Source organism: Palaemon carinicauda, chromosome 22 (assembly GCF_036898095.1).
Source record: "Palaemon carinicauda isolate YSFRI2023 chromosome 22, ASM3689809v2, whole genome shotgun sequence".
Taxonomy (NCBI): Eukaryota; Metazoa; Arthropoda; class Malacostraca; order Decapoda; family Palaemonidae; genus Palaemon; species Palaemon carinicauda.
The window spans coordinates 118,600,021-118,613,204 of NC_090746.1; the positions used below are offsets into that span (position 1 = coordinate 118,600,021).

The 13,184-nt window shown below is 33.3% G+C and overlaps 1 protein-coding gene across 4 annotated transcripts in view; it reads left to right on the top strand.

The window, feature by feature from the left end:
- The window catches only part of LOC137616722 (sodium- and chloride-dependent transporter XTRP3A), a 190,956-nt gene that overhangs the window by 148,429 nt on the left and 29,343 nt on the right, over positions 1–13,184 (top strand). For all 4 annotated transcript variants that reach the window (XM_068346723.1, XM_068346725.1, XM_068346726.1 and 1 more), the window contains exons 2-9: positions 1,354–1,586; positions 2,812–3,051; positions 4,977–5,087; positions 7,551–7,792; positions 8,797–8,977; positions 10,073–10,274; positions 11,023–11,345; positions 12,594–12,794. In XM_068346723.1, coding sequence (XP_068202824.1) covers positions 1,354–1,586; positions 2,812–3,051; positions 4,977–5,087; positions 7,551–7,792; positions 8,797–8,977; positions 10,073–10,274; positions 11,023–11,345; positions 12,594–12,794 — 1,733 coding nt within the window. The remainder of the gene's footprint in view (positions 1–1,353; positions 1,587–2,811; positions 3,052–4,976; positions 5,088–7,550; positions 7,793–8,796; positions 8,978–10,072; positions 10,275–11,022; positions 11,346–12,593; positions 12,795–13,184) is intronic.

Genomic DNA, 13,184 nt, shown 5'->3' on the forward strand with positions numbered 1-13,184 from the left:
TAATAATAATAATAATAATAATAATAATAATAATAATATGGTTCGTCTCTATCCTTTTACCATTTCACGAAACAGTACCTGTAATAATTTCAGATGAATCCAGGAGCAATGCTTTTATGTATGACAGTCGCCAAGAAAACAATTTAGATTTCTGTAAACGATTTCTTAATCCCTTTTGGTTCGTCACTATCCTTTTACCATTTCACGAAACAGTATCTATATAATTTTAGATATATTTAGGTGCAATGCTTTTATGTATGACAGTCCCCCCCCCCAAAAAAAAAAGTATTCCAGTATGCAATTTTTTTTTAATCCCTTATGATTCGTCACTATCCTTTTACCATTTCACGAAACGGGATCTATATAATTTTAAATATATTTACGTGCAATGCTTTAATATATGAAAGTCACCATGACAAAATTGTTTCAGAATGCCATTTCTTGATCCCTTCAATATCAATTTTGCTGAATGTTGAGTCAACCAAAGAATGTCATTTTGATTAACACTATTTCTAAAAATACCACTGCATGGAGAGTTGGTATTCATTCAATGAATGCAACTGATAGATGGAAATAGACAACGTTACTTGAAGGTAAATAAGCGAGATAGTGAGTTATCTTCGCTATTATAAATGTAATTAATTCAACCTTTCTTTTATTTTACTTTTCGAACGGAGGACTATTAATCAGGTCAGGCATATTCACCTACAGCTATTATTTGCAGATTCTACAATAACAACGTATCTCGCATAGTGATAATATGATGATGGTGATGATGATGATGATGATGATGATCATGGTGATGTCTAGGTCTAAGCTATTGGCTTTTTAGCATAGGAGGGCTTAAGCTATATGTCAGATAGCAGCAACATATACTGTATTTTTTCATCAAATCTTGTAACTTATAAAGGGTTTCCAGCAGGCTACATTGATAAAGATGATAATTGAATTAACAAAAAATAACATCACCAATAATAATAATAATAATAATAATAATAATAATAATAATAATAATAATAATAATAATAATAATAATAATGATAATAATAATAATAATGATGATGATGATGAAACTAGTAGTAGTAGCAATAATAATAATAATAATAATAATAATAATAATGATACTTTTGGTAGTAATAATAATAATGATAATAATAATAATCTTGATAACAACAACAACAACAACAACAACAACAATAATAATAATAATAATAATAATAATAATAATAATAATAATAATAATAATAATGATGATGATGATAATAATTTTAATGATAAGAATAATTGTAATAACTTCCATTTTACGAAACAACAAGTTCTCACTCATAACCCTTTGTTTTTCCTTTTTTTCAGGGGCGTTTCTGATCCCCTACCTCATCATGATGGTCCTGGAGGGCGCGCCCTTGTTCCTGCTGGAGCTGGGCATCGGGCAGCGCCTCCGCCAGGGTTCCCTGGGCGTTTGGACCATGATCTCCCCCTGGTGGTCCGGTCTGGGCGTGGCTTCGACCATCGTGTCGTACCTCGTCGGTCTATACTACAATGTCATCATAGCTTGGTGTTTTTATTACCTCTTCAATTCATTCAAGGTGAATAATAGCACATTTCTTGCCCTTCAAATCAATCTATCAATGAATCTCCATTTAATTCTGGTATTTTGTGTACTTATCCTATTTTAGATGTATTTTATGACTTATTTCATCCATTAGTTTATCATTTATTAGATTGTTTTGTTATTATTCAATTCTAAGTTTCTTTGCTAGAATATTTTTGTTGTTTGAGGGGGGCTACAATTATTGCTGTATTTGTTTTTATTTCATGAATTCCATCTTCTTTATCTTGTAATAAAAGTAGTTTATAGCCAGCCATTTTGGCTAGTAATGGGAGTAGTTTATAGGCAGTCTCTTATCTAGTAATGGAAGTAGATTGGCAAGATACCCCCGGGTTTGCCAGCACGCTGACATGATCCCTTTGATGTATTATTACCGTAAATAAATATTTGGAATTTGAATTTGATCCCGCTCCTTTCTCTTCCAGTCTCCCTTTTTATAATCCTAAAACTTGAATTCTGAATGACCACAGACCACAGACCATCCCGCTCTTCAGTTGCATTGTAGATTGGGCAACCTGGGTTTGCCAGCATGCTGACATGATCCCTTTGATGTATCAACGTAAATAAATATTTTGAAATTGAATTTGATCCCGCTCCTTACTCTTCCAGTCTCCCTTTTTATAATCCTAAAACTTGAATTCTGAATGACCACAGACCATCCCACTCTTCAGTTGCATTGTAGATTGGGCAACCTGGGTTTGCCAGCATGCTGACATGATCCCTTTGATGCATTATTACCGTAAATAAATATTTTGAATTTGACTTTGATTCTGCTCCTTTCTCTTCCAGTCTCCCTTTTTATAATCCTAAAACTTGAATTCTGAGTGACCACAGACCTTCCCACTCTTCAGTTGCATTGTAGATTGGGCAAGATCAATTTGATCCCGCTCCTTTCTCTTCCAGTGTCCCTTTTTATAATCCTAAAACTTGAATTCTGAGTGACCACAGACCATCCCGCTCTTCAGTTGCATTGTAGATTGGGCAAGATCAATTTGATCCTGCTCCTTTCTCTTCCAGTCTCCCTTTTTATAATCCTAAAACTTGAATTCTGAGTGACCACAGACCATCCCGCTCTTCAGTTGCATTGTAGATTGGGCAAGATACCCCTGGGTTTGCCAGCATGCTGACATGATCTCTTTGATGTATTATTACGTAAATAAATATTTGGAATCTGAATTTGATCCCGCTCCTTACTCTTCCAGTCTCCCTTGCCGTTCGGAGTGTGTCCGAACGAGACCATTCCCAACACAAACCTGACGCTGCCGGTGGAGGAGTGCGAGCTCTCCAGCGAGACCGCTTACTTCTGGTACAGGCAGACCATCGACGCCTCGCCTTCCATCAGCGAGACGGGAGGAATCAAGTGGTGGATGGCCCTGTGCTTGGTGCTGTCTTGGATTCTCGTCTGGCTCTGTATCATGAAGGGCATCCAGTCGTCAGGAAAGGTACGTTCAGTCGAGAAAAAAACTGAAATGGTGCTTTTTCAAGCTTGCGGTGATATATATATATATATATATATATATATATATATATATATATATATATATATATATATATGTGTGTGTGTGTTTATATATATGTATATATATATATATATATATATATATATATATATATATATATATATATACAGTATATAATTATATATATATATATATATATATATATATATATATATATATATATATCTATATATATATATATATTTTGTGAAGAATCTGAAAGATAAATTTTAGATACACAATGTTACTCTATAATCAAAAGATTACCTAGTGAAAAAAATACCTTAAAATTACCTTGAAAGTACCATTACTCTAGAAATTTCCTTAAATCAACCAAAATTACTCAATCTGAGGTAATTTCCTTGAAAATGAGAGCACTGGCTATGATATGAGATTGATTGATTGATTTAAAGTTTTCAGGCATCCTGACATCTAAGGTCATTGACGCCGGTAACATTTAATTTATGTATACAAAAAATAAAAAAATAAAATAAAATAAAAAATAAGAGTATTCAATTAAAATCATAAAAGTTGAATGTCATAAAAGTTAAATAGGTTTCAGAAGACCTGCTTCTAAAATAAATCTAAAAATGCCACTTGCATAGGACACATCATTTCCAAGAATCTTGGCAAGGATGAACCTGCCACCCTCACCTCGAGCCTCAAGCAAATATCTATTCCTTAAGTTATGGCTGCATCGGCAGAGTTTATTTTCTTATCCAATTTTTCTATTTTCCGGATAATTCTCTTCTCTAGAGCGCTGCAATCAGCCAGCAGACTTGAAAAATTCATCAGTCAGGTGAATGACAAAATCGGGAAGACTTTTCAATCATATTCTGACAAATATAATTGATAAGTCTTCCCGATTTTGTCATTCACCTGGCTGATGAATTTTTCAAGTCTGCTGTCTGATTGCAGCGCTCTAGAGAAGAGAATCATCCGGAAAATAGAAAAATTGGATAAGAAAATAAACTCTGCCGATGCAGCCATTACTTTTAACCCAACCTGCCTAGAAGAGGGTCTCCTACCACGATATTCCCTAAGTTGTTATAATTGATGTGGCTCTTGGCTCTCTTGAGTCATAAGGCAATAAATTTTAAACATCTTTGATTTTAGGAGAACTTTTTCTAGAGTAGTAATCCATCTAAGTATATAACCAATTTCTCGAGGCTATTTGCTTGAAGCACAGATAACATCGTTTATATATTAACACTATTCTATCCTATTCTCTTCCTCTAGTTTTTACAAGTTTTTATAGTTTATGCATGAAAAATTTATTTCAACGTCGTTACTCTTCTTAAAATATTCAAGTTATTCATTACTTCTTTTGTAGTTTATTAATTTCCCCTGCTTTCTTTCCTCACTGGGTAATTTTTCCCTGTAGGAGCTTATAACATCTTGCTTTATCTACTGGGATTGGAGCTAAGATAGTAATAAGGATAATAATAGTACTACTACTACTACTACTACTACTGCTACTACTACTACTACTACTACTACTTCTTCTACTACTAATAATAATAATGATGATGATGATGAAACTCCTCATTTTTAAAGAGGCTTTAGGAATGGGCCATCTCTAGTTAGAGGTAAAGCAAAATTAGACAATTTTTATATGTAAATAAATGATTGGCATCCATCCTGCTACTTGATATCAAGTAATTAATAACATTGATATCTTGCCTTAATTTATTGCTATAATTAGTTCCTACCAGTATTTGCAAATTATGTCAAATACTGCTTCAAGTATTGTCCATATTTCCACATTGCGTTATGGCGTCCTCTTGCATTCCCAGTTGGTTCGTTTATCTCTTATTTCCAGGTTAGGTATTTTCTTGAGCTGCTATTATTAATAATTCCATTTCCAGGTTGTGTACTTCACTGCTATCTTCCCTTACTGCATCCTCGTCATTTTCTTCGGACGCGCCGTAACGCTGAAGGGAGCCATGGAAGGCTTGAAACATATGTTCACGCCTGATGTAAGTGGAATATCAACTGTCTTCTTTTTTTATTTTGTTAAGAAATTAAATATACATACATTACATAAATATATGTTTTTTTAATATAAATCTAGCAAAATTATTGCTTAAACTTTTTTTCTTTGAGTATTTCTTTGCCATTTGCCATTTTGTCAGACATTGCTAGTTCTGTCTTCTTTTCCATATTTTTTTATATTGTTGAGGATGACAGAAATTATCATTTTTGGTACCAGACTGTCTTAAGGCCTTTTCCCTTACCAAGAAGATAGATATTTATCATCCCAGTTTTTTGTTGTGTTGTTTTTTTCTTAACAAATTTCACTTTCGAGTGGCTTAACTATGTGACAAAAGCTAAGTGAAATTAGTAACATTTCTCAAACCATAGGATTCCTTAAATCACAATAAACCATTTTTTGAGGATTACCTGATGACCTTTAAAGCTAGCTTAAAGTAATTTTAGATTATTCATGCTCAATTATATAGGAATTCTATACTTATAGACATATTATGAGCTAGCTATCCATTTGCTCTCATGATGAAAGAAGTGTATAACCTAAAGAAAAGGGTTTCTTGTCAAATGAAAATTACAGACCTATAATATCACTGATCTTGATAACAATGATAATGATGATCTTATTATTATTGTTGTTGTTGTCTGAGACATACTCAACGATAGTGCAGATGTTTCCAAAATTATATAACGGTTGTTGAGCGAAGCGAAAAATCTATTTTTGGGTGAGATAGCCATGACGTCTTGATGGAAGGTTCCTTCAGTAGCTTCCTAGGGTATAAAATATACCCTAGGAAGCTACTGAAGGAACCTTCCATCAGGACGTCATGGCTTGAGCCCAAAAAAACGATCTATGGTAGCCACCGGTTTTCTTATCACGGGTGTTTGTTTGAAGGAGCCAGACCGGTTCTGAATCTTGCTGTTCCACAGTACTGTATATTAATCATGAATCTTTTTGCCTACTAATTTAAGAAAATTATTTGATGACTTTGAAAATTTACTGGCAATGAAGTAAACATATTGAACAACTCACTTTCCTCTGTTTTAGCCTTGATAAATATTTAAAAAATGCTGGATAGAGTACTTGAGACCCCATTATGATCAAATCAGATCTATTGATTAATGATTATCCCCCATTATTGAATGGTTATCGGTAACACTCTGGTGTTAGGTTTTGAGCATGTACCAAAACTGATTGTTAAGTTCAAGTCCAGGCTCTTAATTTCTGTAAGATATTCGATTATAAATCCTATAAAACATACAGAAGCTCAGATTCATTTTTAAGGCTTTGGGTTCAGCAATTCGATGGTATGAACGTAAAGTGATTAATATCTTTCCTTTAGATTTTTCGCAAGTATTGTTCTGTTGTCTGGATATGAACAATGTCCCATGAGCTTCATCGAATTTGGACTAAAATTGTCGAAATGAAGAATTCCTATCTTCGTAAAGCGATGATTATAACGTAAAACATCATCCAAAGACTTACGTATACATAAGTTCAAACACCTTTTGCAAGCTTTGCTTCTATAGGCACTTTCCTCCACCTTCAGGGACGGATTCTGTTATCATGCTGTTCTTGTCATTTCAATTTCAAGATTATATAACTTTCTAGAAAGTAGTTTGTCTTCTTTTTTGTTCAATAAATAATAAAATCTGTTGATGTTAGTAATGAAGAGGATGCAGTGTTTGTGATGGCCGTAATGGAGTTGATGGTTTTGGAAATTCATGTCACCTCCTCCACATATGCAGATCTCCATGTAAAATGCATCTTAGAGCCAGTGTCATCCTGTTTCTGATTATTGTTCACTCGCAGGGCTTGCAACATTTGTTCAAAACACGTTTCAAATTTGTATCCTTTACAGTCTTTCCTGCTACAAGTGATAATCTTGGAATACTTCTAACAGTTAAATTTCGTAGCGGTTATTTCAATCTCGACAACTTTAAATGAAGCCATTTCAGAGTATATTTCCAATTCAAATGAATTTTATACGTGTGAGAATGTTTGTTTAATTCTCTTTCCGTCAAAACATTTGCGAGTCCCAGTTGTGACTTTCCTCTTTCCAAACCAATCATTATGTAACCTCTGTTCCGTGGTCATCCACTGTCTTGGGTTAGAGTTTTGCTTGAGGATACACTCGGGCACACTATTCTATCTTCTTTCTCTTCCTCTTGTTTTTTAAAGTTTTTATTGTTTATATAGGAAATATTTATTTTAATGTTGTTACTGTTCTTAAAATATTTTATTTTTCCTTGTTCCTTTTCTCACTGGGCTATTTTCCATGCTGGGGCCCATGGGCTTATAGCATCCAGATTTTCTAACTAGGGTTGTAGCTTAGCAAGTAATAATACATATACACAGAAGGCATCAAATATAAGCCCACTGTACAAACAATACTGTACTTCATAAAAAATCCAGTAAATGAATTATTTACCTTTGATATCTTCAAAAATAGATGAGCAAGCTGCTGAATCCGACGGTATGGATGGACGCGGCATGTCAGGTGTTTTATTCGCTGGGCCTGGCTTTCGGCTCCTTGATAGCCTTTGCGTCATACAATCCAATGAAGAACAACTGCAAGAGAGATGCCATCTTCATGTGTTGTATCACCGTCTTCACGGCTACTTTCGCCACCATTGATATCTTTGCAGTGCTGGGTTACAAGGCCGTGGCTAATTATGATAAATGTGTGGACCAGTAAGTTGGTGTTTCTATTTCTCATTAAAATATATATATATATATATATATGTATATATATATATATATATATGTATATTTATATATATATACATATATATATATATATATATGTATATATATATATATATATATATACACATATATATATATATATATATATGTATATATATATATATATATATGTATATATATATATATATATATACATATACATATACATATACATATATATATATACATATATATATATATATATACAGTGTATATAAATGATGATTTATGTAGAAATAATGTTATAGGAAAGATGAAGCTGTAATTAGAGAATCATGCCATTATTTCTGTGCTGCTTTTGCTTTTGATACCTATGAGATTTTTAGCAATAGTTGTGCAGATTTTTCTTTGAACACTATTATTTTTTCAAATTCACTTTATTTGTAGGCTTCTACGTTTATATTTTTTACAGTAATAAATACAAGTTTACGAATGGATAACTAATCTAAACAATAAGCTCTTGATAGTGAAATAACAACTGGTTATAGCATAGAAAATTGTATATAGATTGGAGCTTTTTTTCCTTTACACATTTACTGTGAACATTTGTCTTTAATATTCTTGTCTATTGACTAATGTTGTTAGATGTCAATGAAAATTGCCTTTTCAAATGATTAAAACTTTGGACTTGTGCATTTTATTATATTTGGATAAGGATACAAAAGTATGATCGTAATTACTTAAATATTGATACATTTTTTTCAAATGATATAAAAAATGCAATCATCATTAATATTTTTAAGAAGTCCTTCTTTTTCCAATAAATTTAATATTGTTACTTCATCTTTCCCTTTACACTACAGTATAGTACAACACCTCACAAAGTCTTGTGTAGATTGAACTTTAACTTGGTTCAAGATGAAGTTTATGTCAATTTTATTTTGATCTCATCCTTTATAACAACATGATGATGATGTTTAAGCACACATTGTTTACTTTTGCTTCGGCAGCAACATCGCCAAGCTCTCAGAAATCCTCCTTCACTTGCCCGAACACACGCAGAAGGTCAATGTCACCCCGGAAAACTATGAAGAAACGTGGTACCACATTCTACCCAGCATCAAGGATCACTACGAGAACTTAACTCACCATCATATAAAAAATTGCAGCGTGCAAGGCGAGCTCAGTCAGGTAAAGTATTAATTTTGTCTCATTAGATAATAGTAACCTTAATACACACCCAATTTCTGATGAACCATGGCATGCACTGTCACCATTTGCACTTGCTTTGTTTTCTTTAAATATTTATTTTCTTTGTAATTAATTACTCAAATGGTGAACCTTCCTATTTTATTGTAGTTTGGACCATCTTGTTGAATATTTATAGTGAATATTTTGGCCTGATGATATTCTAACTTTTCTGTCACACATGGTTATGAGATTCTTGAAGTGTGGACAGTATATGTTGCATTGCAATTTTTCTCACTTCATATATAAGTGATGTGAAATTGTCACGATGACATGTAATTTCAGGATATAAATATAATTTCTAAATCCTCCTCAATATATACAGTTAGTAGCCTCTCAATATGAGACTAGGTTTTAAATCTTTATGATGTAATCATGCAAGAAGTCAGTGCAATGACTTGAAATGTAATAGGTGCAAAATTTGTTTGTTATATTGTTGAAAATAGGATATTGATTTTGGTATTTGCACCTGATGCAGTTTTGATGAGTAATTGAGAAGAAAAACTGCAGAAAAATCAGTTTTGAAAGTGTTTATAATATGAGAAAATTTAAAGTAAAACGAGTCAGAGTTTATATATCTCGTACTAATTTTGGCTAAACTCTTTTCCCATTTTAGTTTATGGAACACAATACTGTACTGTACAGTACTGTACTTTTAATATGCTTGAGCTGCTAGTTCATCACACTCAAGTTATACACCTCCGTATGTTTTAATTGCCATACTTCATAATTTTGGTCAGCTTCGTAATTATTTAAACATATTTTGTTGTTAAACGTTGATAGAAGCCAAACTTTGAGAGTAAAGCTATATGAACGTAAGCTCCATTTTTTACCCATTTATTCTTTTGTAGTTTTCTAGCAAATTATTTGCCAACATGTGTTCTTATTCTGTGTCACCCTGTAACTGAAGATTAAAACATGAAATGATTAAAAGGGCCTGGTTTGGACCCGTGGTGAGATTAATAACCTCTTTCTTGGTGTAAAAAAGTCTGTCTATATTCTTCTTGAATATTAGCCTATCTACTCTGTTTATTGCAGGCTGCAGAAGGTACTGGCTTGGCATTCATCGTCTTCACACAAGCTATTGTTGAGCTTCCAGGAAGTAACTTTTGGTCGGTGGCCTTCTTCATGATGTTGTTAGCTCTGGGTCTTGGCTCGCAGTTCGGTACGATGGAAGGCGTCATTACAAATCTCTTTGACATGAAGATTTTCGCCAGAGTTCGAAAGGAAGTCTTGACTGGTGCGTAATATAGAGTCGGATGCAAGTAGGGATCGTATTGTTATACATTTGAGAGGAAGGGATGTGAAAAACAAATTTTGTGTATTAATATATGATTTTAAGTCATTATGCTTATCTTATAGATTTTGTTTTGGGAATTAAAGTTCATTTAAGACAATATTAAAAAGGTTTTTTGTTATTATTTTGATCAGGACCTTAAATGAAAGTGTCCTATTACAGTATATGCTACTGAGACCCATTTGATTCTTTAGTGATAAAAATGAAAAATTCTTTACCTGCAAAAGGAGTTTATCAAGTTTATTTTTTTCTCATGAATTGTTCTAAAGCAGATCATCCTAAAGCTCTCTATGTCCATTTAGACCTTTTAACTTCAGCTACATCCAACATATTCTTCTGTGTCCTCATATTTATGTCTTGCACATCATTGCCTCCTACTTTGTGGTTTGATCTATTTTTCATACTATTGATTTAAATAATGTGGAATTCTGTATTTTGAGTATTTTTGTCATATTTTACGTGCCCCTTACCAAGAGTAGGTATGTCAAAATTTAAAGGGTCTATTCTTGTAGATCTTTATGCTGAACAAGCCTTTAATTTTGGTCTTGCCAGCTTGGAGAACCTTTGTCTTTGGAATCCAGCTTTCATGACTTGTGAAATATTTACTATTATTACCATCATCATTATTATTTTAACATGATTTATAGGTACAGTACATAGAACTAATTGCCAATAAACCTTTGTCTTTCAGGAGGTGTATGCTTGTCATCATTATTGATAGGCTTGATCTTCTGTACTGGAGCTGGAGAGTACTGGCTGGGTATGTTTGACGCCTTTGCTGGCTCCATGGGCCTGATCATCATCGCCTTCTTCGAGAGCATCGTAGTAGCCTATGTCTACGGGCACAAAAAATTCACAGACGATATTGAAAAAATGATTGGCATCAGACCAGGCCTGTACTGGCAAGCCACCTGGCGTTTCATTTCCCCCCTCACCATAGCTGTCATTGTTGTTGCCTCCATATACCATAGGATTACTAATCCTCCTGAGTATCCAGCTTGGAAAGCTGAGCAAGTAAGTATAATTTTATATGTATATATGCAGAAAATGGAAAATGCAAATGAAATTAAGTTGAGCGAGCTTTTTGAATAATTGACTATAGTCCATTTCTTTTAGCGATGCATATTTGCACCGACTCGCAGCGGTGCCCTTTTAGCTCGGAAAAGTTTCCAGATCGCTGATTGGTTGGACAAGATAATTCTAACCAATCAGCGATCAGGAAACTTTTCCGAGCTAAAAGGGCACCGCCGCGAGTCGGTGCAAATATGCATCGCTAAAAGAAATGGACTATAGTATGTCTTCATTTTGAAATTGTGTCTTCATATCTCTTAAGATGTCCCAAGTGTCACTTGCAATTGATGAAATTAGGTAAAATCCTAATTTTGATAATCATCTTAAAACTAAAGTTTCCACATCTAGAATGTTAAAACTTTTAAACAGGTTTAAATGTTCCAAATTTAGTATATACATTCATCTGTACACTGAGGCCACAGAATGTGAGGCAAAACAAAAACGTTGAATTATTTATGCAGACCTAAATTTAATTAAGCATATATCGTAATTTAGCTTTGCTCTTGGTCACACAATGTTTAACAAATATCCTGTTTGTATGTAAATGCAGTCATGTCTCAGGTTACTGGTAAATTTGTTCCAATATTTGCCACTTAACATAACTAAACCTTTCCAAATTATGCCAAGACACCTTACAAACCCCCATAAGCCAACCCCATGTCATCACTAATACAATGTATTCATTAATTCAACTTTTTTATTTTTGTGCAAATAAATTTGTGAAATATTTAGAGTAGGAAAAATTGAATTTGCAATTGATTTGATTTTCTTATGATTTCTTAACAAAGTGTTATTTGTAATTAAATACAACATGACAAGAAATTACTTAGCCAGAAGTATGACTTAATTTTGGTTTTAGGCTGTTAGGTATTCATTGCCCTATGGAAAATCCAGGAAGGATAGATTGTTAAGAGGTATATTTCCTATTAATATTAAAAACAAAAAATTCGTAACCATTTAAAGCTGGTATTTTTTACCTATTTATGCTAAAACCAGAAAATTCATAACTAAGAAAAACTGTCCTGTAATTGATATAGAAAAAATAATGGTAAATTGACATTTCAAACATAAAAAATTAATTGTAATTGGTTATTTATATGAAATCTAGAATATGAGGTTAACTACTTTGGATTGTATCATGAAAATTAACTCATGATTTCTTTGTAAGTTGATTTTCAAATCTTTTTACAGGGTTTTTCTGTCAAAGAACCATATCCTGGATGGGCTATGTTTGTGTGCTTGCTGTTGCTCTTGAGTGGATTTCTTCCAATCCCCATCGTTTACTTCATGAGACGTTGGCAATGCATCCGATTTGATTCCAATATTCATGAAGCTTCCATCAAGAGAGTGGAAACCACTATTTCAACAACCGGCATGATCAAGGGAGAAGAGGTGAGTTGACCGAGATAAAGCGAAGATCTTCGCTATTCAAAACTTGAGTGAAGCTGTTGACTTTTTACAATATTTGTTCCCTTTATTCTTATCCTGATTGTGCATAAATGAAAGCTAATGTTATGGTATCATGTATTTTGTAATGAGTGTGTGTGTGTTTTGATTTAAATACATACAGGCCACAGCAGAGTATGTAATGTATGGTAGCTCGTTTGATTTAGTGACACCCTCTTTGAAATAGATTTCTTCCTCAAAGGACTTGCAGATACATTATGATATATTTTATAAAGGTAATCTTTGGTGGAGTTCACTGTTGTGCTGCTTCAAGGGAGCAGCAGTAATTTACAGTCATCATTATCATTTATCCTCTCAGCTTTTACAGCTTTTCAG